At 47.1% G+C, this 27,745-nt stretch overlaps 3 protein-coding genes across 3 annotated transcripts; all 3 read left to right on the top strand.

Annotated features, from left to right (window-relative positions):
- Window positions 1-11,659: 11,659 nt before the first annotated feature.
- Window positions 11,660-12,674, top strand: LOC121848871 (leukemia-associated protein 7-like). The gene is made up of 2 exons (XM_042334067.1): window positions 11,660-11,959; window positions 12,376-12,674. Exons 1-2 carry the CDS (start codon window positions 11,660-11,662, stop codon window positions 12,613-12,615), a joined length of 540 nt encoding a protein of 179 aa, XP_042190001.1. The 3' UTR covers window positions 12,616-12,674.
- A 1,056-nt stretch (window positions 12,675-13,730) lies between these two features.
- On the top strand, window positions 13,731-15,272 carry LOC121848870 (leukemia-associated protein 7-like). The gene is made up of 2 exons (XM_042334066.1): window positions 13,731-14,030; window positions 14,974-15,272. Exons 1-2 carry the CDS (start codon window positions 13,731-13,733, stop codon window positions 15,211-15,213), a joined length of 540 nt encoding a protein of 179 aa, XP_042190000.1. The 3' UTR covers window positions 15,214-15,272.
- An 8,195-nt stretch (window positions 15,273-23,467) lies between these two features.
- LOC103174397 (deleted in lymphocytic leukemia 7) lies at window positions 23,468-25,020 on the top strand. The gene is made up of 2 exons (XM_042334065.1): window positions 23,468-23,767; window positions 24,722-25,020. The coding sequence occupies exons 1-2, from the start codon at window positions 23,468-23,470 to the stop codon at window positions 24,959-24,961; spliced, it is 540 nt and encodes a 179-aa protein (XP_042189999.1). The 3' UTR covers window positions 24,962-25,020.
- The last annotated feature ends 2,725 nt before the right edge of the window (window positions 25,021-27,745 follow it).

The following is a 27,745-nucleotide window of genomic DNA, read 5'->3' as shown; positions in this document are numbered from 1 at the left end:
CACTTTTTAGTCCTATATTTGACCTCAATGTTATTACTTGAGTATGTTTTGTTTGGTGGGTCTCCTTTCACTCCCCCTTCCAACATCCTTCACTTTCTCTCAGTCTCCAAGATAAATATCGCCAGTGGGAGTATTGGTGCAAAGACAAAAATTGGGAAATACAGTTTTTATAATAATAATTCTTGTATTTGATATAGAGCCTTCACGTTGAGAGATGATATCGTTGGGAGAACAATTCAAAATGGTTCAAACCTGGCAGCCAATTGTGCAGAGCAATGTCCGACAAACAGCCAGGAAAGAAAAATATCTTCCAAAATTTCACATGATAAATGTTCTAACATTTTCTATTTGTAAGGAAATCAGTTATTCAGCAGTTTGTATTAATGTGAAGCCATTTTCCAAAACTGGTGACAAGCTCCTGGGCTAGAATTGAGATCTTGAGTTTGAATGGATTTCCACAGCACAAACCATCCAGTCACAGATAAGCCAAGGAAACCCTTGTTATAACTGGGCTGTGGAGCTGGACTTCCCACCCATCATCCAGGCGAATCAGATTGAAGTGCAACATTTCAGAGTGTCCAATAGTGGTATAGAACGGTTCTAACCACAGTTGACATATCTGAGGAAAAATTACACTAGTGATAAATGCTGTATTATCGTTGGCTGTGTTTATGAACTCAACACTCCCAAGGGAAGAAGTATGTCAAGACTCTAGCCTATTGGGAAAGTCAGGAAGGAACTGGAGCACTTCAGTGAGAAGCTGCTTTAGCACAAAGTAACTATAAATAATGTATTCTACATGCGAATAGAATAAGTAATTGGCAAATGAGTTTCAGATTTCAATTATTGCAAGGTTACAGTGACTCAGCCCTTCTCAGGAAAGTAAGACATGTTCCAAGTTAGATGGAATCCATCTTAATATTTTGTGATTAATTTCTTTAGTGACTCGTGCATATGGTATTCGGTACAGTGTGCTTGTTAACTTGATTGTTAATTAGATTAAAAATTATGCACATCTACTTTCAGAGTAGACTTTCTCTCATATAAAATAAATATAGTATTAATATAGCTTATCATATCAAAATGATTCACACAATAATGAGTTCACAATATACTACAAGAGGTTCGGATGAAAAAGACCTTTCAGTCCATTTGATCTTATCATTCCAGAACACCCTAGCATCTTCCCATTACATCTTTAAGCTGCTTCTCAAAGGAGTCCAGCATTGTGGAGTCCTGTAGCTCAGTGGTTAGAGCACTCGCTTTGCAAGCGAGAGACCTGAGTTCAATTCCAGGCAGGTCAGGGCGAAACCTTGGGCAAGTTTCCTTACTCCACACAGAGCCTAATAATAATCCCTCCAAAACCAAAAACAATAATAAATTGGTCATTTTCAATCTAAGACTGTTTGTGGGACATTGCTGTGCACAATTGGCTGCCGCGTTCGCCCATAAATATACAGTCAATTCACTTTACAGTGTGTTCTGTGAAGCGCTTTGGGACGTCCTCCCGACGTGGAAAGCGCTATATCAAATGCAAGAATTATTATTATTATTATTGTGGCCTCAACAACCCATCCTAGTAAACTGTTCTGGTGATTCATTACCCTTGCTGTAAAGGAATACTTGTTGGTGTCTGGCCTGGAATTGAGCTTTGCAACTCTGAACCTGTGCCCTCGTGCTCTGCTACCTTGGCATTCTGAATGTATTGTTTTGGATTTATTTTCTTAATCCCATTTAGAATATAAAGCTCCCTCTGTAAAAAATGTCATAGCTGAATAGCCCTTTATCATCTAATCATTGCTGCTAGATCACTCCGATAACACTGAGGTATATCTTTTCAAGCGCTCCAAAATGCTACCCTGCGTGCAGGGCGCTATATATTGTTGTTATTGCTGTATGGTCTGGACAGCTCCTTTATGTCATGGCAACCAGAACTATATGCAATGACATACGTCAGGTCTAAAATGAGCGCAGCATAACAAAGAATGTCTCAAAGTGCTTCAGCTACATTGGTCCTAAACTCTGGAATTTAATTCCTCTACACATCTGTCTTGCCCCCTCTCTACATGATTTTAAATCTTAAGTTAAAACCTACCTCTTTGATTATGTCTGTGGTCACCTCTCCATCCCCTCACTTTGCTCGGCATCAGAACATCAGTAGTGGCAAAGTTAAGATTGGAGGCAGAAAGGTAGGGCTGGCTGTCATCCACATATGTATGGAAGTGGACCCCATGTCCTACAGCTTAGTGGTTAGAGCACTCACCTCGCAAGCGACAGGACCTGGGTTTGATTCCCAGACAGGGCGAAACTTTGGGCAAGTTTCCTTGCTCCACATTCCTCTGTTTACCTAGAGTAAGTAGGAACCCGTTTTTTAGTCAATTGGCAGATCGCTTTTCCGGGTGTAATAATTCCTTCAAAAAAACAAATAAATGGATAATAAATTGGTCATTCAATTAACAACTGTTGTGGAACACTGCTGTGTGGAATTGGCTGCCATGTTTCACCCCCAAAATGTACAGTAAGTTGACTTTACATTATATTTGAGATTGTTATTATTATTTTTGAGGATGATGTCACCAAGGGGGCTGATGTAGATGAAGAAAAGTGGAGTCCTGTAGCTCAGTGGTTAGAGCACTCGCCTTGCATGCGAGACACCTGGGTTCAATTCCAGGCAGGGCGAAACTTTGGGCAAGTTTCCTTACTCCACATGCCTAATAATAATCCCTCCAAAATAAAACAATAATAATAAATTGGTCATTTTCAATACACGACTGTTTGTGGGACACTGCTGTGTGCAATTGGCTGCTGCGTTTTGCCCTCAAATATACAATCAATTCACTTTAGAGTCTCTTCTGTGAAGCGCTTTGAGATGTTGAGAAGACGTGAAAAGCGCTATATCAAATGCAAGGATTATTATATTATATTATTATTATTAAAAGAGGACTGGAATATTACATGTAGCATGTGGCTTCGGTAAAGTTGCTGGGACGGGTACGAGTGAGACCAGAAGAGTGTGAAGCCAGGAGGTGTACCAGTGAGGGGAGATGATGGAGAAGGGTAGATTTTTTTAACAGTGTTGAGAGCAGCACAGACAACAAGGAGGCACAGGCAGTCCGGATCACAGACAGGGACAATGTCATTGGTGACTTTGACGAGGGCTGCCTCGTACTGTGGGTGGGGAAGAAGCCAGATTTGTGTTGGAGTAAGGAGCTAGGAGGCAGTGATGCATTTTAGCATCTTGTAGAGGAAGGGCTGGTTGGCGAGGGGTGATATACTGGAAATTTTGGATGGTCTAAGTGTTTTTTTTGAGAAGGTGGGGGAGGATGAAATTAAATAGCTGTCCCAAGTGGAATCAATGCATAAAACATTATTTGATCCTTCCACAACCTGATATGCTCTATTTCAAAGGACCAGACGCATTGTATCATACTAATAATAATCCTTGCATTTACTAATGTTAATGTTGCTGTACTTATCATGTTTCAGGTGGCAGGAAGCCTCCTGGGGATAACAAGGCAACCTCCCGACAATGTAACTATGCTATTTTGCATGCAAATAGCCATTTTGAATTCTGATCTGCCAGCAGATTGAAGATTGGCCAGGTAGCCAGAAGTAATCAACTTGTAATGTCTCCAAGGAAATCAGCCCAGCTGCCTTTTGTTCTATTTGTATAACTATGGTAACTGGGGAATGTCTATTTCCTCTGGGTAGATGGGTTAAGAAGAGAGCTATTCTCCCTGGGTTGGGCAGGAGAGTGTGGGGGGTGCATCTCCTAGGGGTTTAACTGGATCCAAGATTATGTGCTTGCCAATGAAATACCAAGATCAAATCAACCCTCTGTGGCAGTGTTGGTAGTCCAGTTTCCGTGCCAGGCCAGGCTGAATCTGCAGAACTCCAAAACACTACTCATCACAGACCAGACAGCCTGGCTTGTTGGCAGGACAAATATCAGTTAATAGAGCCAGGGATCCTTCTTGCTCAACTTTTGTTAAGATAGCATGACAAAGCTATCTTATGGGAAGGGTGATCCTAACTGGACAACAATAATTTTGCACTTACACGGTGCCTTTCACTTCGGGAGGATGTTTCAAAGTGCTTCACCGAGTTGACTGAGAGCTCTTGGTGGGGGAGCTGAGGGGATTGGGGAGCTAAGGGAGTGGGGGAGCTGAGGATGTTGGTGGGGGTTGTCTAAAAGTGCAATCAAAATGAAATGTCTTAATTTGGGATTTAAAGGTGGGGAGAACAAGGAGCAGGAAGCTTGCCAGACAGTGTTGTCAATGACAAGCCATTATTTGTTTAAGCTCCAGAGGTACTTCAATGCACATTCTGGGGTCCCCTGAAGCCTTGCTTCTTGCCAACTTGCTTCTAAAATCTTCTGGAATTAGGTAAGTAGGTTCAATTCCTCCAGAGAGAGAGTGAACATTCCATTCCAGATACAGGGAAATTTCCATGCGCAGGTGGCATGCATATGTGGAACTGTCAGTCTGGTTTGGATACTCTTCAGTATACTGATGGGTTTCCACATGTGTCAGACACTTGGCTGAACACAACAAGAAGAGAGTCTGTGGGGAGGGGAGGGAGCGAAATTCTACTGAACTGTAAGAGAGAGAGAAGTTAGGTGCCCAGGAGTGAGGAAAGAGCTTTCGCGCTGAGAAATATGGTCTGAGACCTGTGTTCAGTGAAAGAAACTGTGTAACTCCAGCTAATATTTTGCTTACAAAATATAGTCAATTCACTTTACAGTATACTCTGTGAAGCACATTGAGATGTCTCGAAGATGTGATATAGCACTATATCAAACGCAAGGATTATTATTAATAAATCCAGCCATTTCTTGGGACCGAGAGGAATTAAACTCTGTGGTTCTCTTTGGCTTAGTCGTTCCTGCTGATTAAATTGACTTAGTTGCTGCCGACTGTATGAACTGAAATTGTTAAGCTTTTTGTGTCATTTGCCTGCTCATCCTGGGGTGAACTGATACAGTTCCTAATTTTAAGTGACTATACTACTTGTCTGAAGAGACTGAATAAAAGCCATTTGGTAGAATATCTTGATCCAGGATGGGTATTATGCCCTGTCTGGGATACAGTCTCTGAGCGACTTGAATGCTAAGAAACCATAAGATGTAGGAGCAGGAGTAGGCCATTCGGCCCCTGGCACCTGCTCCGCCATTTAATAAGATCACGAATGTGAATCCAAAATTTCAACATTTCTGATAGAGGATAATGACAGCAGTTTTGAAGGGGGAAAGTAAGTACTGTGCCAGAGGAAAGGGAAAGGTTAATAATGTAGGCTAACAGAGAGGTCAAATGTGACAGCTGGGTGGATAGGAGCGGTGTGGGGGTATGGAGTCAATACAACAACAACAAAAACAAAATTACATCTCTATAGCGCCTTTCACGTTGGGAGGACGTCCCAAGGTGCTGGACGATCAGTGTTTCAGACCCGAGCTGGAGGTCAGGATCGGGGAGGGTGGAGGGCAGGGGGTAGGAGGGTGCCTGATGGCACGGTCGAACAAGAGGGTCTTGAGACAGGTCTTGAAGGAAGCAAGGGAGGGGGTTATGCGGAGGGACTGCAGGATGGAGTTCCAGAGAGTGGGAACAGAATGGCAGAAGGCCCACCCGCCAATAGTGGGGCAAGTGAGGCAGGGGACGTGAAGCAGGCTGGAGTCTTTTGAGCAGAAGGAGCGGGCAGTTTGGTAGGAGGTTAGAAGGTCACAGAGCTAGGGGGGAGCAAAGCCATGGAGGGCTTTGAAGGATCTTGGACTGCATCCTCAGTGTGATGGGAAGCCAGTGGAGTTGGGCGGCGAGGATGGGGGTGATAGAGTTTTAGAGCCTGGTGCGGGAGAGGACATGGGCTGCAGAGTTCTGAATGATCTGCAGCCTATGGAGGGAGGAGTTGAAAAGGCCAACAACCAGGGAATTTGCGTAATCACCATCTATAATAATAATATTATTATAATAATTATTACATATTATAATAATAATCCTTGCATTTGATACAGTGCTTTATCGCGTCTTCATGACATCTCAAAGCGCTTCGCAGAATACATTGTAGAAACGCAGAAGCAGCCATTCAGAAGCAGACCATTCAGCCCCTCGAGCCTTTCAGCCATTCTATAAGATCATGGTTGTACCTCAAGTCCAAATGCCTACTGTCTTCTAACTCAGAGACAAGAGACTACCAACTGTATCAAAGTAGCGAATGATGATGATCAGGTTGTTTTAATGTTCAGAAGTTTAAACTTCTGGATTTTTCAATACTGTACTCAAAAATCAGAAGGTCGGGAGCGGTTCCTACTGGTATGTGTCAGTACTGCAGGAGATCCAGCCCTGCTAAAAGCTGGATTACTCAGGTGTCAGTGAGAATCTTGTGGGATCCCTTGTATGCTGCTGTGTGCAGGCATTAAATCAAATAGTACAAGGATTATTTTCATATCTTTAGAGAACCATAGAAATGTTCTGCACATAAGGCAGACCATCGTTTCAGTTCCACTGCCAACTGTTTTCCAAAATCACCCTTTTCTATCCCACTTTCCTGTTTAATAAAACAAATAACATACCATCAAATGACTAAGCAATAAAGTAAGTTATTAAATTAAATGAAAGCTTCACTCACTACCAGCTTAAATGTGGAGTCCTGTAGCTCAGTGGTTAGAGCACTCGCTTTGCGAGCGAGAGACCTGAGTTCAATTCCAGGCAGGGCGAAACCTTGGGCAAGTTTCCTTACTCCACACGCCTAATAATAATCCCTCCAAAAACCAAAAACAATAATTAAATTGGTCATTTTCAATCTACGACTGTTTGTGGGACATTGCTGTGCGCAATTGGCTGCCGCGTTCGCCCACAAATATACAGTCAATTCACTTTACAGTGTGTTCTGTGAAGCGCTTTGGGACGTCCTCCCGACGTGAAAAGCGCTATATCAAATGCAAGGATTATTATTATTATTAATATTCAAAGGCTCTGCTCTCCAGACTCCCCCAGCTAATTGTTTATCCCTACACAAGCTTCAGACCATCCAAAACTCATGTCCTATTCCTCACCCAGCACCACAAGCCTATCGCACAGCCCAGCCCATCCTCGCTCAACTTCACTGGCTCCCCATTCCCCGGTGAATTGGATTCAACATCCTAGTCCCTGCGTTCAAATCTCTCCACGGCCTCGCCCGACCCTACCTCTATGACCTCCTGCAACCCTACCATTATGGTTACTCTTTCCTCTCAGCGAACTGGCCTGCTTCAAGTCCGCACCATGAATGGGAAAGCTTCCAGCCATTCTGTCCCTGCTCTCTGGAATTCCATCCTGCAGTCCCTCCATCTCTGCCCCTCCCTCCCCATCATTAAAGCCTGCCTCAAGACCTTTCTCTATGACCACACTTTTGATCACCTTTCATCTTCCTGAGCTCCCCCAACCCCAGCCTATGCTCTCATTAAGATCTGTGAAGAGCTTTGAGATGTCCTCACAACATGAAAGCCGCTATATAAATGTTAATTGTCATTGTTGTACCTTGGCTGTGACTGTCTCACTACAATTCATTTAATCAATATTCTGACCTGCTCATTAATAAGTAAAGTAAATTGCGCCATTTAGTGGAAATGTTAAGGATTATATTTAATAAATTCTCAAAAACTTCAAAATTGTAATTAAACTTAGTTGGACTCTTTAACTGAGGACAAGATCATAGGTGGCAGGTGACTAGGGCAACAATGGGCTTAGCCCCTCCCCAAATCTATACATTTTTGAAAGGCAAAGTACTGCAGATGGTGGAAATCTGGTATAAACACAGAAGTCGCTGGGAACACACAGCAGATCAGGTAGCATCCGTGGAGGGAAGAAAATTTGTTAATGTTTCAGGTTAATGACCTTTCGTCAGAACTGAGTCAATGTTTGGGTCAGCCGGGTGTCCGACACATGCGGAAACCCATCACCATGCTTAAGAGTATCTAATCCAAACTGAGAATCCCACCCATCCCACCTACACATAGAAATCCCAGAGATAGATTGTTGGAATGGAATGAGCACTCTCTCCCTGGAGGGATGCATCCTGTTTACCTTATTGCGGAAAATATTAGGCACAGGTTAGCAAGAGACAAGGGCTTGGGGACCCCAGAGTGTCCATTGGACTATTCCTGGAGTCTAACTAGCTAAAACAACAACAGCAACAACAAGATTACATTTGTATAGCACCTTTCACATCGGGAAGACGTCCCAAGGCGCTGGACAGAGTACAGCATTTCAGACCTGAGCTGGGGTTGGGGGGGGGGGTTAAGGGAGGGGAGGGGAAGGGGTTGACCGATGGCATCGTCAAAGAGGAGGGTCTTGAGGCGGGACTTGAAGGAGGCTCAGGAGGGGGTGAGGCGGAGTGATTGGGGGATGGAATTCCAGAAGTTGGGGGCAGAGTGGCTGAAGGTTCTCCCGCCAATGGTGGGGTGGGTGGGTCGGGGGACATGGAGCAGGGCAGAACCGGCTGAGTGTAGGGAACGGGTGGGTTGGTAGGGGGCTAGGAGGTCGCAGAGGTAGGGTGGGGGTGAGGCCATGGAGGGCTTTGTATGTGAGGACCAAGATCTTGAACTGGATCCTCTGAAGGATAAGGAGCCAATGGAGTCGGGTGAGAATGGGGGAGATGGGGTCACGGAGTTTGGTGCGGAAGAGGACACGGGCTGCAGAGTTCTGGATTATCTGCAGCCTGTGGAGGGAGGAGTTGGGAAGGCCAACAAGCAGGGCATTTGCATAAATGCTTGGAGGTGATGAAGACATGAACGAGAGGTTCAGCGGCCTGAGGAGTGAGGTAGTGGCGGAGTCGGGCATAGCTTGCCATTAAAATCTAATTCTATAAAGTCTGTCCTTCTGTTCCCGATTGCAATCCATATTCCCCTGCCGGAAGATGCATGCATGTGGATGTTGGTGAGGACAGGAACCATGCAGTCGAATAGAACATTCAATGTGGGAGCTCACATAAATAATGGCTACCAGAGGGAGCTTGGTGCCGTGATGCCTGATGCCCAGAAAAAGAGTCACCTGCAGGTGAGGAGAGTTGAAATTTGGAGGAGAAAATCTATTAAAAAGTTAAATAGCGGAATAAGATAAGTCAAACTCCAAACACTAAAACAAATGTATTTTTAAAAAATATATGATTGATTTTTTCATCATGCCTTTTAGATAGGCTTTATAGGTAGGTGCACATAGAATAAATAGATATGTTTACTGAAGGAAGCTCCAAATTATTCATGCAATAACATATATTACTCAAAATTGTGGCTCAATACAAAGGTTAAGTAATACTGTTTCACATTAACCACATTGAACACTCTGAAGATGTATTTCACTGCTCAAGATAGACGTGTGGGTAGAAATTCCACCGGAGTCTAGATTTACTTAATTAACATAACATTTCATTGTCCAGAATTTGTCAAATTCTTAAATACAGTCTTTACACTTGAAGCTGGTTTTCTGTGAGGTTTTTTTTAAGAACTACAGAAGACAAGCTTCAAAGTTAAAACTGAACTCAGCAATTTGTCAGATTCTGCATACTCTGAAATCCTATGTTAGCAGTTAAAATCTAGGCCCAGATGTAATTTAATCCCAATAATTTTTCCTGTTCAGAATGCTAAAAAAAACTATAACAGGCTGATATGGATAATAAAAAGACAGAGAAATATATATATTTTCCTTTGACTTGTAAATTGTAATAAAATTAGACAATGCTGTGTCTGGATATATCAATTAGCACCCGAAAAAAAAAGACCTCAGGTTTAACCTATAGTTTATATGTGATCTGTTTTCTGTCCTTTTTGGTCTGATTTTAAAGCCTCCAACTGAGAGTCCCTATTTTCTACACTTCATATTCCAGGTTTGGGTCTAAAAATGTCGGTTTTGAAATGTTGAAGGAAACAGGGCAAGATTCCAACACAGAATGGCCTCTGCTCGGCTGGCTCTGGCATCCTGCTTGTCCCTCGTCCCCAGTGCTTCACCATCGGCGGCTGTGCTTTCAGTCACCTCGCCCTGAAACTTTGGAACTCTCTCCCTCAATCCCTCTGCCTTAACCCCTTCTTCCCCATTTTCAGATCATGCCTGAAGACCTTCCTCTTTGACCCAGTCGCCTCTCCCCTTCTCCCCTCCTCCTGGCTCAGAGTCAGACCCCGCCACTGTGAAGCGCTCCGAGACACTACCCTGTGTGAAGGGTGCTAAATAACCGCAAGTTGTTGTTGTAAAGATTCCACGGCGCTATTCTAAAACAGAGGGGTGTTTCTCCCAGTGGCCTGGCCAACAATCTCCCAAAATACATATATATATTTTTAAATTGATCACTCACTCCATGGCTGTTTTTTTGTGGGTTATTGCTGCACGCAAATCGGCTTCGCTGCTGCATTTCGTCCACAAAAATGCACAGCCAATCCAATTTATAGTATATACTGTGAAGCGCTTTTAGACGTTTCAACGACGTGATAAGGTGCTGTATCAAATGCAAGGATTGTTATTGTTATTATTATTATTATTATTTGGATCCAGCTTAATTTTACAACGCACAGCTTGCTCAATTATGAAATGTAAAGTGGGAGGACTGATTTGCTTCATGTTTAATACTTGGCACTTAATGCAGCACCTCTAATATTGAGCACGCACGGTATTTTTTTTCTGTTAATAATAATAATAATCCTTGCATTTGATATAGCGCTTTTCACGTCGGGAGGACGTCCCAAAGCGCTTCACAGAACACACTGTAAAGTGAATTGACTGTATATTTGTGGGCGAACGCGGCAGCCAATTGCGGGCACAGCAATGTCCCACAGACATTCGTAGGTTGAAAATGACCGATTTATTATTGTTTGGGGTTTTGGAGGGATTATTGTGGCAGTTTGTGCCACAGACTGTATTGCAGTACATCAAATCGAGAGTTGTGATCCTTGAATCCAGGTATCTCGGTTCAGCTGCTGATCATCAAACTGCAGCAGTTTGTCACCTCCTGCAGACAGCTTCCCTTGAAGCGCCAGACGCTTCTTTCAAAGGGTCTTTCCTGGCAATGAATAACTACAACGCCAAACCCATCGTCTCGATTTTTGCATTTGAATTGACCAGCAATTCGTGAACGAAAACAGGCGGTGCAGACTGGGTGTGATCGCAATAACGTCTAATTCAGGCGATTCAGTCAAAACACCCATGTGCTTCAAGATAGATGTATTGCTATGTAAACTCGATGTAACCAAATCACATTGATGGAAAAAGGGTGTGTGGGGGGTGGGTGTGGGGGAGAAGGGGGGGGGGGGTATTTTTTTTTCTTTGCTGCCTAATTGGGATTTGCTGGTGAAATCTTTTAGCAACTGGAAACGTCCCTGTCGGTAACTTTGCTGGTTCTTTTCATCCCCCCACCGCACCCCATCCCACCCCTCCCAAAAAAAAATGCTCTCCATATATGCAAAGTCTTCTTCCAGTGATAAAAGTGTTATCGCTTTGGGAGTACACGCGGCAGAAAGCTATTGGTGAGGGGGCTGATGAGAGCAGAAACTTTTAGCTGATCTGGGGTACCAAAAACAAGGGGGTGGCGGCGGGGGGGGGGGGACACTCATTGAGGAGTGCAGTTTGCAGCGATCCACCCCCACCCCCACCCCACCCCATCCCACCCCATCCCTCAGCAGTGAATCTTTGCCGCTGCTTCGACGATGCACAGACCAGCAGCCGCTTTGCAGACGTGCATCGACCACCAGTGGGTGGCTCTGAAGACCCTGCGGCAGAGGCTGGAGAGCGAGCGATGCATTGGGCCGGACCAGCCCAGCCCGGACCAGCCCTGCCCGGCCACCCGCCACCCGCCGGGTCCTCCGCACAGCCGGCGGACCATTGCCCACATGGCCAGAGAGAGCAAACTGAGCCGCTTCGTGGACCTGACTTCCGAACTGACCGCCGTGGAGCAGCGCGGACTGTGCCCTTTGCCGGAGCCACACTTCTTCCCTGTGGAATTAAAGGTGAGAGGGGCATCTTGTGGGTAAGGGGAGGGAGGGAGGGGGAGAGGGGGTGGGGGGTGACACACAGGACAGGTCCTGAAAACTTCTACTTCCCATCGACGTGTACACCCACTTTATTGTCGCGCTCATCCTTAAAGCAGATGCGCGAAGAAATAATGGCAACTCTTTGCTGTTTAAAACACGGGAGTGCAAACCTCTTCGCTCACCTGTGTCACCGTTTGAGTGTACAGCTTTGGTAAATATCTCACTGCCAATATTAATAATCAAGAAAAACCTGACCGCCAATGTCAGATCGAGACACATAAATCAGCTCGCGCTGTGCATTTGATTCAACGCGTGTGTGGTGAATTGGCAAAAATTGGCAAATCCAATATTTGCATTTTGCTAATAGATCTTCTTGTTTATTTGATTTGTAGCTCAGCGTGGAGTTAAGAAACATCTGCGTTCGCTTGGCGACCAGGAAGGACGGCTTCCAACTTGATGGCGATCTGAAAGAGATCGAAGATTGTTTGATGAACATTGTCAACCAGCTGTTACTTTCGTTGTCTTTGTACAATTCGGAATCGCACCTGCAGGCTACTGAAATGCTGAAAGGCTTCCTTAAAAAGTTCCCAGATAGGAGAAATCATTTGGAATCATCGTTTTATTGCTCTTAGTGTAAGATAATGTGTTATTTGCCCCCAAAGCTTTGGAACTCTCTCTCCCCAATCCCCCCACCTGCCCCCTCCTTCCCCTTTCTTTAGATCGCTTCCTCTTCGACTGTGCTTACGGTCACCTCCTCTCTCCCCCCAGTTTGGGTTCCACCACTTTTAGATGCTCCGAGTTACTGCCCTGAGTGATGGATGCTGTATAAATGCAAGTTGCTGTTAGTTGGAAAGTCTGAGAGATCCTGCGGTTCAAACAATCTGAACAAGGAGGCCATCAATGTAAGGACATCATCACATGTACCTTTGGTGACATGCTGGAGCTGTTCCCAATGGATTATGCATCACTTTCAAATTCTTAAGAAATGCTTATCACCTTAGTGTTACTTATACTGTACTTCTTACAAGTCATTGCACTGTTTATGCATCTTTTGCCAATTCACCACACACGCATTGAAAAAAGGGTAAGATTTTGTATTAATTTAATTCTGCAGGCATTCATAAAGTATCCTTTTTTCTATGCTAGTTCAGCTGAAATTAATGTCATGCAAACACAAAATAAATAATTTGACATTGTGTGTGTGAGGAAATATAATTGTGCAACTTGTTTTTATTAGATATGCTTTGGACTGAGTAAAATCTGCTGGGAACAGTCAATCTTAGATATGCTACTGTTCACTTTAGATGGAGAGATATCAGCACACTTGTATATTGCTCAGAAATGACACTAACAATGTGATCACTCAAACCTAGAATATTTTAAAGAATACCCAAGACCCTGCATATCTGGAAAAGTAAGGCATAGCTTTACTGCCCCCCCCAGAGTGACAACTCCATCCCACCCCCCCCAAAAAAAAAATGCTCTCCATATATGCAAAGTCTTCTTCCAGTGATAAAAGTGTTATCGCTTTGGGTGTACACGCGGCAGAAAGCTATTGGTGAGGGGGCTGATGAGAGCAGAAACTTTTAGCTGATCTGGGGTACCAAAAACAAGGGGGTGGCGGTGGGGGGGGGGCACTCATTGAGGAGTGCAGTTTGCAGCGATCCACACCCACCCCCACCCCACCCACATGCCCCCACCATCCCACCCCATCCCTCAGCAGTGAATCTTTGCCGCTGCTTCGACGATGCACAGACCAGCAGCCGCTTTGCAGACGTGCATCGACCACCAGTGGGTGGCTCTGAAGACCCTGCGGCAGAGGCTGGAGAGCGAGCGATGCATTGGTCCGGACCAGCCCTGCCCGGACCAGCCCTGCCCGGCCACCCGCCACCCGCCGGGTCCTCCGCACAGCCGGCGGACCATTGCCCACATGGCCAGAGAGAGCAAACTGAGCCGCTTCGTGGACCTGACTTCCGAACTGACCGCCGTGGAGCAGCGCGGACTGTGCCCTTTGCCGGAGCCACACTTCTTCCCTGTGGAATTAAAGGTGAGAGGGCATCTTGTGGGTAAGGAGAGGGAGGGAGGGGGGAGGGGAGAGGGGGTGGGGGGTGACACGACAGGTCCTGAAAACTTCTACTTCCCATCGACGTGTACACCCACTTTATTGTCGCGCTCATCCTTAAAGCAGATGCGCGAAGAAATAATGGCAACTCTTTGCTGTTTAAAACGAGGGAGTGCAAACCTCTTCGCTCACCTGTGTCACCGTTTGAGTGTACAGCTTTGGTAAATATCTCACTGCCAATATTAATAATCAAGAAAAACCTGACCGCCAATGTCAGATCGAGACACATAAATCAGCTTGCGCTGTGCATTTGATTTTTTTCAATGTGTGTGTGGTGAATTGGCAAAAATTGGCAAATCCAATATTTGCATTTTGCTAATATATCTTCTTGTTTAATTGTTTATTGTTTATTACAAGGCCATTCACGGCCTTGCTCCCTCCTATCTCTCCGACCTACTATCCCCCTACCTACCTGCCCGTACCCTCCGTTCCTCTGGCTCCGGTCTGCTCCACGTCCCCCGCCCCAACCGCCCTACCATCGGTGGTTGGGCCTTCAGCCTCTCAGCCCCCAGGCTCTGGAACTCCATCCCCCAGTGCCTTCGCCTTGCTTCCTCCCTTTCCTCCTTCAAGGCCGGTCTCAAAACCTTTCTCTTTGACCGAGCCTTCAGCTCCCCTCTCGACTCTCTTCCCCTCCTCGCTCCCTCCCTTCCCTCCCCTCACCCTGACCATTACCCCCCCTCCTCCCTCCCTCCCCTCCCCTCCCCCTGACCATTTCCCCCTCCTCGCTCCCTCCCTTCCCTCCCCTCACCCTGACCATTTCCCCCCTGCTCGGGTCATGACCCAACTGTGCAGCGCCTTGGGACGTCCTCCTGACGTGAAAGGCGCTTTATAAATGGAATCTTGTTGTTGTTGTTGTTGTTGTTTGTAGCTCAGCGTGGAGTTAAGAAACATCTGCGTTCGCTTGGCGACCAGGAAGGACGGCTTCCAACTTGATGGCGATCTGAAAGAGATCGAAGATTGTTTGATGAACATTGTCAACCAGCTGTTACTTTCGTTGTCTTTGTACAATTCGGAATCGCACCTGCAGGCTACTGAAATGCTGAAAGGCTTCCTTAAAAAGTTCCCAGATAGGAGAAATCATTTGGAATCGTCGTTTTATTGCTCTTAGTGTAAGATAATGTGTTATTTGCCCCCAAAGCTTTGGAACTCTCTCTCCCCAATCCCCCCACCTGCCCCCTCCTTCCCCTTTCTTTAGATCGCTTCCTCTTCGACTGTGCTTACGGTCACCTCCTCTCTCCCCCCAGTTTGGGTTCCGCCACTTTTAGATGCTCCGAGTTACTGCCCTGAGTGATGGATGCTATATAAATGCAAGTTGCTGTTAGTTGGAAAGTCTGAGAGATCCTGAGGTTCAAACAATCTGAACAAGGAGGCCATCAATGTAAGGACATCATCACATGTACCTTTGGTGACATGCTGGAGCTGTTCCCAATGAATTATGCATCACTTTCAAATTCTTAAGAAATGCTTATCACCTTAGTGTTACTTATACTGTACTTCTTACAAGTCATTGCACTGTTTATGCAACTTTTGCCAATTCACCACACACACATTGAAAAAAGGGTAAGATTTTGTATTAATTTAATTCTGCAGGCATTCATAAAGTATCCTTTTTTCTATGCTAGTTCAGCTGAAATTAATGTCATGCAAACACAAAATAAATAATTTGACATTGTGTGTGTGAGGAAATATAATTGTGCAACTTGTTTTTATTAGATATGCTTTGGACTGAGTAAAATCTGCTGGGAACAGTCAATCTTAGATATGCTACTGTTCACTTTAGTTGGAGAGATATCAGCACACTTGTATATTGCTCAGAAATGACACTAACAATGTGATCACTCAAACCTAGAATATTTTAAAGAATACCCAAGACCCTGCATATCTGGAAAAGTAAGGCATAGCTTTGTACGGTTTGGCCATTTCTGTGTCTAATAACATATTCACCCAATCCCAAAAGTACAGCATTAGCGAGACAAAATATGTGTTGAATTCAGGACCAAATGTTTGTTGTGTATTCAGGGTAATTGATAACATAATATTGCTACTACACTACCAAACAGCCTTTAATAGCACTGTAAAGAATGTGGAAATCAGAAACAGGATAATATCACTGGTGAAGCAAATTGTTAAACAGTTTGTACTACAAGTGCTGGGATACAGACACATCCTACATTTTCCTACATGGAATTAATAACGTGGAAATGGAGACAGTTGTGTGTGATGGATAGGAACTTAGTTGGGAAGCTGAATTTTGGTGATAAAATGGACAGTCTCTAATTAGAAGGCAGTGAAGAAGGGAAGTGCAGGGAGAAAAGAGTTTCTCCCGGTATCCTGGCCAAAATTCCCAGACAAAATTGATCATTCACCTCATGGCTGTTTATGGGATGTTAGATGTGACAAATTGGCTACTGTGTTTTTCTACAAAATAATCATTTTCACAACGCTTTAAGTAACTCATGTAAAGCACTTTGAGCCATCTTCCTGATATGAACAGCGCCATAACAAAAGCAAGGATTATTATTTATTATAGTGACAAGTGGTGTCCCAGGAATCAGTGTTTCATCCCCAGCTCCTCCCACTGTGTAGAAACATACGATGTTCTAGCAGACCATTCAGTCATCAAGTTTGTGCGAGGACTGAATTTAGACTAGTAATTGGTGAAAGGAGCACTGAGATTAACTGTCCCAGTTGCTGTTCTGTCTATATCAATTCAGTCTGTCTGCAATCTTTGCTTATACACCTTTGTGCTGGCCCTTTATCCATTAGGTCATCAGGGAAGCTTGAGAACAACTCTTTGTAACATTAAAGAACGGTCCTTTGAAATCTTGCGACTTTTCAATGGATTGCCCAAGTACGCTCAAAGGGCAGCCAATGCAAACTAATATGCATCTGAGCCTATCTGCTCAAGGTGATGAGTAAGCACAAATTGGATCTTGCTTCACACTTAAATGATCACTGCGTTGCTAAAATCCAAGATATGATACCAACAACCTTGTTCATTAATCTCTAATCCCCACAGTTTTGGAAGGCAAAGAGGCTTTCTTTATGTATTAATCCATGACTGTTTGTAGGACACTGCTGTGCGCAATTGGCTGCCTCGTTTCACCCGCAAAACATACAGTCAATTCACTTTACAGTATATTTTGTGAAGTACTTTGAGAATGATAAGGTGCTGTATCAAATGCAATGCATTATTAATACATTATTATTTTTAACTAAATATACAGAAAGAGATAGCGATGTGACTGACTGTGAAAGAGAGAGTGAGTGAGGGAAAAGAGAATGAAAAATGAGAAAGAACAAATGAATATAGCTCACAATTTGCAGGAGACAGACAAAATTAAAAGATAAAGCCTCATGAAAGAGACACACACATTCTCACACATAGGCAGAGTGATGGGAGTTGGACAGGAATTGAAGGAAGAAAGACATATGGAGATTATCAGAAGACAATAAACTCATCACCAAACAGAATACAGTGATGCCTGCTACTAACAATTCCCTCCAATAAACCTTCATTCCCAGCTAAGTACTCCCCCTATTGCCTGACCTAGGATGGACATCAATACAGGTTTAGAATAATAATCTTTACATGAGATATATTGTCTATAATGTAACCCTCTATAGTGTAAGCTTAATTCACCCGTTCTTCACATCCAGGCTTGACTATGCCAACTCCCTGCTTGTCAGCCATCCCAACTTTTCCCTCCACAAACTGCAAATCATCCGGAACTCTGCAGCTCATGTCTGTTGAATACTCAATTGGGATCAATTAACAGGAGCCAATGAAAGAAAGTATAAAAGGATACTGGGAGTGAGAACAAAGAATGTGTGATGTAAAGTGGTGCTTTACTGAGAGTTTGGAAAGACAAAATAAAGAAGCAACTAACACACCTGTAACTTGGATTGAGTTATTACTGGAGGGCAGTTGGTAGCCTTAGAACTAAACGCCACAGATCCTCAGAGAGGTTAGAAAACAGAGGGAAATGCAATGAATTTCCAGTACTTAAATGCAAACCTTACAGCGCCTCCACACACACACACACCCCCAGTGTCCGGGGTCCCCCCCCAGTGTCCGGGGTCCCCCCCCAGTGTCCGGGGGTCCCCCCCCCAGTGTCCGGGGGTCCCCCCCCAGTGTCCGGGGGTCCCCCCCCAGTGTCCGGGGGTCCCCCCCCCAGTGTCCGGGGGTCCCCCCCCCAGTGTCCGGGGGTCCCCCCCCCAGTGTCCGGGGGTCCCCCCCCAGTGTCCGGGGGTCCCCCCCCAGTGTCCGGGGGTCCCCCCCCCAGTGTCCGGGGGTCCCCCCCCCCAGTGTCCGGGGGTCCCCCCCCCAGTGTCCGGGGGTCCCCCCCAGTGTCCGGGGGTCCCCACCCGCTGTCCGTCTGTGGCGCTGCTCTCTCTGTGTTACCCATTGGGGTTCTCGCTGCGGAGAGGATCACAACAGCGTCTCTCCCACTCACAGCGTTGCACCGAGTGCAGGAGAAGGGGGGGGGGGGCACCAGGAAATCCGCCCCGCCCCGCCCTCCCTGCCAGTCACCCGCCCCGCCCTCCCTGCCAGTCACCCGCCCCGCCCTCCCTGCCAGTCACCCGCCCCGCCCCGCCCTACCTGCCAGTCACCCGCCCCGCCCTCCCTGCCAGTCACCCGCCCCGCCCCGCCCTCCCTGCCAGTCACCCGCCCCGCCCTCCCTGCCAGTCACCCGCCCCGCCCTCCCTGCCAGTCACCCGCCCCGCCCCGCCCTCCCTGCCAGTCACCCGCCCCGCCCTCCCTGCCAGTCACCCGCCCCGCCCTCCCTGCCAGTCACCCGCCCCGCCCCGCGAGTTACCCGCCCCGCCCCGACACGCCCTCCCTGCCAATCACCCCACCCCTGGGCCGGTCCCTGCCAGGGCCGGTCCCTGCCAGGGCCGGTCCCTGCCAGGGCCGGTCCCTGCCAGGGCCGGTCCCTGCCAGGGCCGGTCCCTGCAGGGCAGGTCCCTGCAGGGCAGGTCCCTGCAGGGCCGGTCCCTGCAGGGCAGGTCCGGGGGTCCCGCCAGGGCAGGTCCCTGCAGGGCCGGTCCCTGCAGGGCGGCAGGTCCCTGCAGGGCAGGTCCCTGCAGGGCAGGTCCCTGCAGGGCAGGTCCCTGCAGGGCAGGTCCCTGCAGGGCAGGTCCCTGCAGGGCCGGTCCCTGCAGGGCAGGTCCCTGCAGGGCAGGTCCCTGCAGGGCCGGTCCCTGCCAGGGCCGGTCCCTGCCAGGGCCGGTCCCTGCCAGGGCCGGTCCCTGCCAGGGCCGGTCCCTGCCAGGGCCGGTCCCTGCCAGGGCCGGTCCCTGCCAGGGCCGGTCCCTGCCAGGGCCGGTCCCTGCCAGGGCCGGTCCCTGCGGTCCCTGCCAGGGCCGGTCCCTGCCAGGGCCGGTCCCGCCAGGCCGGTCCCTGCCAGGGCCGGTCCCTGCCAGGGCCGGTCCCTGCCAGGGCCGGTCCCTGCCAGGGCCGGTCCCTGCCAGGGCCGGTCCCTGCCAGGGCCGGTCCCTGCCAGGGCCGGTCCCTGCCAGGGCCGGTCCCTGCCAGGGCCGGTCCCTGCCAGGGCCGGTCCCTGCCAGGGCCGGTCCCTGCCAGGGCCGGTCCCTGCCAGGGCCGGTCCCTGCCAGGGCCGGTCCCTGCCAGGGCCGGTCCCTGCCAGGGCCGGTCCCTGCCAGGGCCGGTCCCTGCCAGGGCCGGTCCCTGCCAGGGCCGGTCCCTGCCAGGGCCGGTCCCTGCCAGGGCCTGGCACTTAATGCAGCACCTCTAATATTTAGCACGCACGGTATTTTTTTTCTGTTAATAATAATAATAATCCTTGCATTTGATATAGCGCTTTTCACGTCGGGAGGACATCCCAAAGTGCTTCACAGAACACACTGTAAAGTGAATTGACTGTATATTTGTGGGCGAACGCGGCAGCCAAGTGCGGGCACAGCAATGTCCCACAGACAATCGTAGGTTGAAAATGACCGATTTATTATTGTTTGGGGTTTTGGAGGGATTATTGTGGCAGTTTGTGCCACAGAGTGTATTGCAGTACATCAAATCGAGAGTTGTGATCCTTGCATCCAGGTATCTCGGTTCAGCTGCTGATCATCAAACTGCAGCAGTTTATCACCTCCTGCAGACAGCTTCCCTTGAAGCGCCAGACGCTTCTTTCAAAGGGTCTTTCCTGGCAATGAATAAGTACAACGCCAAAGCCATCGTCTCGATTTTTGCATTTGAATTGACCAGCAATTCGTGAACGAAAACAGGCGGTGCAGACTGGGTGTGATCGCAATAACGTCTAATTCAGGCGATTCAGTCAAAACACCCATGTGCTTCAAGATAGATGTATTGCTATGTAAACTCGATGTAACCAAATCTCATTGATGGAAAATGTGTGTGTGGGGGGTGGGTGTGGGGGAGAAGGGGGGGGGGGGGGGGTATTTTGTTTCTTTGCTGCCTAATTGGGATTTGCTGGTGAAATCTTCTAGCAACTGGAAACCTCCCTGTCGGTAACTTTGCTGGTTCTTTTCATCCCCCCACCCCACCCCATCCCACCCCACCCCCCAACCACAAAAAAAATGCTCTCCATGTATGCAAAGTCTTCTTCCAGTGATAAAAGTGTTATTACGCCGAGGTTCCTGACTGGCTTTGAGAGGTGGAGAGTGTAGCCTTGGAAGCTGATGGTGTCAGCGCCTGAGGTGCGGAGGCGCTGACGTGAGCCAATCAGGAGGGCCTCGGTTTTTCGCACGTTGAGCTGAAGAAAGTTGTCTCTCGTCCAGGACTCGATGTCGGACAGGCAGGCTGTCAGGACATCAGTGGTCGTGGAGTTGAGAGGAGAGGAGGAAAGGTAGAGTTGGGTGTCATCCGCATACATGTGGAAGTTAACTCCATGTCTGCGGATGATGTCACCGAGGGGGAGCATATAGAGGGTGAAGAGGAGGGGACCCAGGATAGAGCCCTGAGGGACACCACATGAGACAGTGCGGGGGGTGGAGGAGCAAGGGCCGGTCCCTGCAAGGGCCGGTCCCTGCAAGGGCCTGGCACTTAATGCAGCACCTCTAATATTTAGCACGCACGGTATTTTTTTTCTGTTAATAATAATAATAATCCTTGCATTTGATATAGCGCTTTTCACGTCGGAAGGACGTCCCAAAGCGCTTCACAGTACACACTGTAAAGTGAATTGACTGTATATTTGTGGGCGAACGCGGCAGCCAAGTGCGGGCACAGCAATGTCCCACAGACAATCGTAGGTTGAAAATGACCGATTTATTATTGTTTGGGGTTTTGGAGGGATTATTGTGGCAGTTTGTGCCACAGAGTGTATTGCAGTACATCAAATCGAGAGTTGTGATCCTTGCATCCAGGTATCTCGGTTCAGCTGCTGATCATCAAACTGCAGCAGTTTATCACCTCCTGCAGACAGCTTCCCTTGAAGCGCCAGACGCTTCTTTCAAAGGGTCTTTCCTGGCAATGAATAAGTACAACGCCAAAGCCATCGTCTCGATTTTTGCATTTGAATTGACCAGCAATTCGTGAACGAAAACAGGCGGTGCAGACTGGGTGTGATCGCAATAACGTCTAATTCAGGCGATTCAGTCAAAACACCCATGTGCTTCAAGATAGATGTATTGCTATGTAAACTCGATGTAACCAAATCTCATTGATGGAAAATGTGTGTGTGGGGGGTGGGTGTGGGGGAGAAGGGGGGGGGGGGTATTTTGTTTCTTTGCTGCCTAATTGGGATTTGCTGGTGAAATCTTCTAGCAACTGGAAACCTCCCTGTCGGAAACTTTGCTGGTTCTTTTCATCCCCCCACCCCACCCCATCCCACCCCACCCCCCAACCACAAAAAAAATGCTCTCCATGTATGCAAAGTCTTCTTCCAGTGATAAAAGTGTTATTACGCCGAGGTTCCTGACTGGCTTTGAGAGGTGGAGAGTGTAGCCTTGGAAGCTGATGGTGTCAGCGCCTGAGGTGCGGAGGCGCTGACGTGAGCCAATCAGGAGGGCCTCGGTTTTTCGCACGTTGAGCTGAAGAAAGTTGTCTCTCGTCCAGGACTCGATGTCGGACAGGCAGGCTGTCAGGACATCAGTGGTCGTGGAGTTGAGAGGAGAGGAGGAAAGGTAGAGTTGGGTGTCATCCGCATACATGTGGAAGTTAACTCCATGTCTGCGGATGATGTCACCGAGGGGGAGCATATAGAGGGTGAAGAGGAGGGGACCCAGGATAGAGCCCTGAGGGACACCACATGAGACAGTGCGGGGGGTGGAGGAGCAAGGGCCGGTCCCTGCAAGGGCCGGTCCCTGCAAGGGCCTGGCACTTAATGCAGCACCTCTAATATTTAGCACGCACGGTATTTTTTTTCTGTTAATAATAATAATAATCCTTGCATTTGATATAGCGCTTTTCACGTCGGAAGGACGTCCCAAAGCGCTTCACAGTACACACTGTAAAGTGAATTGACTGTATATTTGTGGGCGAACGCGGCAGCCAAGTGCGGGCACAGCAATGTCCCACAGACAATCGTAGGTTGAAAATGACCGATTTATTATTGTTTGGGGTTTTGGAGGGATTATTGTGGCAGTTTGTGCCACAGAGTGTATTGCAGTACATCAAATCGAGAGTTGTGATCCTTGCATCCAGGTATCTCGGTTCAGCTGCTGATCATCAAACTGCAGCAGTTTATCACCTCCTGCAGACAGCTTCCCTTGAAGCGCCAGACGCTTCTTTCAATGGGTCTTTCCTGGCAATGAATAACGACAACGCCAAAGCCATCGTCTCGATTTTTGCATTTGAATTGACCAGCAATTCGTGAACGAAAACAGGCGGTGCAGACTGGGTGTGATCGCAATAACGTCTAATTCAGGCGATTCAGTCAAAACACCCATGTGCTTCAAGATAGATGTATTGCTATGTAAACTCGATGTAACCAAATCTCATTGATGGAACATGTGTGTGTGGGGGGTGGGTGTGGGGGAGAAGGGGGGGGGGGTATTTTTTTCTTTGCTGCCTAATTGGGATTTGCTGGTGAAATCTTCTAGCAACTGGAAACCTCCCTGTCGGTAACTTTGCTGGTTCTTTTCATCCCCCCACCCCACCCCACCCCATCCCACCCCCAACCCCACAAAAAAAATGCTCTCCATATATGCAAAGTCTTCTTCCAGTGATAAAAGTGTTATCGCTTTGGGTGTACACGCGGCAGAAAGCTATTGGTGAGGGGGCTGATGAGAGCAGAAACTTTTAGCTGATCTGGGGTACCAAAAACAAGGGGGTGGCGGGGGGGACACTCATTGAGGAGTGCAGTTTGCAGCGATCCACCCCCACCCCCCACCACCCCCACCCCATCCCTCAGCAGTGAATCTTTGCCGCTGCTTCGACGATGCACAGACCAGCAGCCGCTTTGCAGACGTGCATCGACCACCAGTGGGCGGCTCTGAAGACCCTGCGGCAGAGGCTGGAGAGCGAGCGATGCATTGGCCCGGACCAGCCCTGCCCGGACCAGCCCAGCCCGGCCACCCGCCACCCGCCGGGTCCTCCGCACAGCCGGCGGACCATTGCCCACATGGCCAGAGAGAGCAAACTGAGCCGCTTCGTGGACCTGACTTCCGAACTGACCGCCGTGGAGCAGCGCGGACTGTGCCCTTTGCCGGAGCCACACTTCTTCCCTGTGGAATTAAAGGTGAGAGGGGCATCTTGTGGGTAAGGGGAGGGAGGGAGGGAGGGAGGGAGGGGGAGAGGGGGTGGGGGGTGACACACAGGACAGGTCCGGAAAACTTCTACTTCCCATCGACGTGTACACCCACTTTATTGTCGCGCTCATCGTTAAAGCAGATGCGCGAAGACATAATGGCAACTCTTTGCTGTTTAAAACGAGGGAGTGCAAACCTCTTCGCTCACCTGTGTCACCGTTTGAGTGTACAGCTTTGGTAAATATCTCACTGCCAATATTAATAATCAAGAAAAACCTGACCGCCAATGTCAGATCGAGACACATAAATCAGCTCGCGCTGTGCATTTGATTTTTTTCAATGTGTGTGTGGTGAATTGGCAAAAATTGGCAAATCCAATATTTGCATTTTGCTAATATATCTTCTTGTTTATTTGTTTATTGTTTATTACAAGGCCATTCACGGCCTTGCTCCCTCCTATCTCTCCGACCTACTATCCCCCTACCTACCTGCCCGTACCCTCCGTTCCTCTGGCTCCGGTCTGCTCCACGTCCCCCGCCCCAACCGCCCTACCATCGGTGGTCGGGCCTTCAGCCTCTCAGCCCCCAGGCTCTGGAACTCCATCCCCCAGTGCCTTCGCCGCCTCCTCCCTTTCCTCCTTCAAGGCCGGTCTCAAAACCTTTCTCTTTGACCGAGCCTTCAGCTCCCCTCTCGACTCTCTTCCCCCTCCTCGCTCCCTCCCTTCCCTCCCCTCACCCTGACCATTTCCCCCCTCCTCGCTCCCTCCCTTCCCTCCCCTCACCCTGACCATTTCCCCCCAACGCTCCCCCTTCCCTCCCCTCACCCTGACCATTTCCCCCCTGCTCGGGTCATGACCCAACTGTGCAGCGCCTTGGGACGTCCTCCTGACGTGAAAGGCGCTTTATAAATGGAATCTTGTTGTTGTTGTTGTTGTTGATTTGTAGCTCAGCGTGGAGTTAAGAAACATCTGCGTTCGCTTGGCGACCAGGAAGGACGGCTTCCAACTTGATGGCGATCTGAAAGAGATCGAAGATTGTTTGATGAACATTGTCAACCAGCTGTTACTTTCGTTGTCTTTGTACAATTCGGAATCGCACCTGCAGGCTACTGAAATGCTGAAAGGCTTCCTTAAAAAGTTCCCAGATAGGAGAAATCATTTGGAATCGTCGTTTTATTGCTCTTAGTGTAAGATAATGTGTTATTTGCCCCCAAAGCTTTGGAACTCTCTCTCCCCAATCCCCCCACCTGCCCCCTCCTTCCCCTTTCTTTAGATGGCTTCCTCTTCGACTGTGCTTACGGTCACCTCCTCTCTCCCCCCAGTTTGGGTTCCGCCACTTTTAGATGCTCCGAGTTACTGCCCTGAGTGATGGATGCTGTATAAATGCAAGTTGCTGTTAGTTGGAAAATCTGAGAGATCCTGAGGTTCAAACAATCTGAACAAGGAGGCCATCAATGTAAGGACATCATCACATGTAACTTTGGTGACATGCTGGAGCTGTTCCCAATGAATTATGCATCACTTTCAAATTCTTAAGAAATGCTTATCACCTTAGTGTTACTTATACTGTACTTCTTACAAGTCATTGCACTGTTTATGCAACTTTTGCCAATTCACCACACACACATTGAAAAAAGGGTAAGATTTTGTATTAATTTAATTCTGCAGGCATTCATAAAGTATCCTTTTTTCTATGCTAGTTCAGCTGAAATTAATGTCATGCAAACACAAAATAAATAATTTGACATTGTGTGTGTGAGGAAATATAATTGTGCAACTTGTTTTTATTAGATATGCTTTGGAATGAGTAAAATCTGCTGGGAACAGTCAATCTTAGATATGCTACTGTTCACTTTAGATGGAGAGATATCAGCACACTTGTATATTGCTCAGAAATGACACTAACAATGTGATCACTCAAACCTAGAATATTTTAAAGAATACCCAAGACCCTGCATATCTGGAAAAGTAAGGCATAGCTTTGTACGGTTTGGCCATTTCTGTGTCTAATAACATATTCACCCAATCCCAAAAGTACAGCATTAGCGAGACAAGATATGTGTTGAATTCAGGACCGAATGTTTGTTGTGTGATTCAGGGTAATTGATAACATAATATTGCTACTACACTACCAAACAGCCTTTAATAGCACTGTAAAGAATGTGGAAATCAGAAACAGGATAATATCACTGGTGAAGCAAATTGTTAAACAGTTTGTACTACAAGTGCTGGGATACAGACACATCCTACATTTTCCTACATGGAATTAATAACGTGGAAATGGAGACAGTTGTGTGTGATGGATAGGAACTTAGTTGGGAAGCTGAATTTTGGTGATAAAATGGACAGTCTCTAATTAGAAGGCAGTGAAGAAGGGAAGTGCAGGGAGAAAAGAGTTTCTCCCGGTATCCTGGCCAAAATTCCCAGACAAAATTGATCATTCACCTCATGGCTGTTTATGGGATGTTAGATGTGACAAATTGGCTACTGTGTTTTTCTACAAAATAATCATTTTCACAACGCTTTAAGTAACTCATGTAAAGCACTTTGAGCCATCTTCCTGATATGAACAGCGCCATAACAAAAGCAAGGATAATTATTTATTATAGTGACAAGTGGTGTCCCAGGAATCAGTGTTTCATCCCCAGCTCCTCCCACTGTGTAGAAACATACGATGTTCTAGCAGACCATTCAGTCATCAAGTTTGTGCGAGGACTGAATTTAGACTAGTAATTGGTGAAAGGAGCACTGAGATTAACTGTCCCAGTTGCTGTTCTGTCTATATCAATTCAGTCTGTCTGCAATCTTTGCTTATACACCTTTGTGCTGGCCCTTTATCCATTAGGTCATCAGGGAAGCTTGAGAACAACTCTTTGTAACATTAAAGAACGGTCCTTTGAAATCTTGCGACTTTTCAATGGATTGCCCAAGTACGCTCAAAGGGCAGCCAATGCAAACTAATATGCATCTGAGCCTATCTGCTCAAGGTGATGAGTAAGCACAAATTGGATCTTGCTTCACACTTAAATGATCACTGCGTTGCTAAAATCCAAGATATGATACCAACAACCTTGTTCATTAATCTCTAATCCCCACAGTTTTGGAAGGCAAAGAGGCTTTCTTTATGTATTAATCCATGACTGTTTGTAGGACACTGCTGTGCGCAATTGGCTGCCTCGTTTCACCCGCAAAACATACAGTCAATTCACTTTACAGTATATTTTGTGAAGTACTTTGAGAATGATAAGGTGCTGTATCAAATGCAATGCATTATTAATACATTATTATTTTTAACTAAATATACAGAAAGAGATAGCGATGTGACTGACTGTGAAAGAGAGAGTGAGTGAGGGAAAAGAGAATGAAAAATGAGAAAGAACAAATGAATATAGCTCACAATTTGCAGGAGACAGACAAAATTAAAAGATAAAGACTCATGAAAGAGACACACGCATTCTCACACATAGGCAGAGTGATGGGAGATGGACAGGAATTGAAGGAAGAAAGACATATGGAGATTATCAGAAGACAATAAACTCATCACCAAACAGAATACAGTTATGCCTGCTACTAACAATTCCCTCCAATAAACCTTCATTCCCAGCTAAGTACTCCTCCCTATTGCCTGACCTAGGATGGACATCAATACAGGTTTAGAATAATAATCTTTACATGAGATATATTGTCTATAATGTAACCCTCTATAGTGTAAGCTTAATTCACCCGTTCTTCACATCCAGGCTTGACTATGCCAACTCCCTGCTTGTCAGCCATCCCAACTTTTCCCTCCACAAACTGCAAATCATCCGGAACTCTGCAGCTCATGTCTGTTGAATACTCAATTGGGATCAATTAACAGGAGCCAATGAAAGAAAGTATAAAAGGATACTGGGAGTGAGAACAAAGAATGTGTGATGTAAAGTGGTGCTTTACTGAGAGTTTGGAAAGACAAAATAAAGAAGCAACTAAC

The sequence above is a fragment of the Callorhinchus milii genome, unplaced genomic scaffold (genome assembly GCF_018977255.1).
Source record: "Callorhinchus milii isolate IMCB2004 unplaced genomic scaffold, IMCB_Cmil_1.0 Scaffold4, whole genome shotgun sequence".
Lineage (NCBI taxonomy): Eukaryota > Metazoa > Chordata > Chondrichthyes > Chimaeriformes > Callorhinchidae > Callorhinchus > Callorhinchus milii.
The sequence above is the reverse complement of the archived record's forward strand: the minus strand, read 5'-3'. Positions and strand labels throughout refer to the sequence as shown.

Bases quoted from the DNA above. Each gene is read 5' to 3' on its own strand.
- LOC103174397 (XM_042334065.1), top strand. From the start codon at position 23,468: ATGCACAGACCAGCAGCCGCTTTGCAGACGTGCATCGACCACCAGTGG. The intron at 23,768-24,721 runs GTGAGAGGGGCA...GTTGATTTGTAG, and splicing joins TCTTCCCTGTGGAATTAAAG to CTCAGCGTGGAGTTAAGAAA.
- LOC121848870 (XM_042334066.1), top strand. From the start codon at position 13,731: ATGCACAGACCAGCAGCCGCTTTGCAGACGTGCATCGACCACCAGTGG. The intron at 14,031-14,973 runs GTGAGAGGGCAT...TGTTGTTTGTAG, and splicing joins TCTTCCCTGTGGAATTAAAG to CTCAGCGTGGAGTTAAGAAA.
- LOC121848871 (XM_042334067.1), top strand. From the start codon at position 11,660: ATGCACAGACCAGCAGCCGCTTTGCAGACGTGCATCGACCACCAGTGG. The intron at 11,960-12,375 runs GTGAGAGGGGCA...TTTGATTTGTAG, and splicing joins TCTTCCCTGTGGAATTAAAG to CTCAGCGTGGAGTTAAGAAA.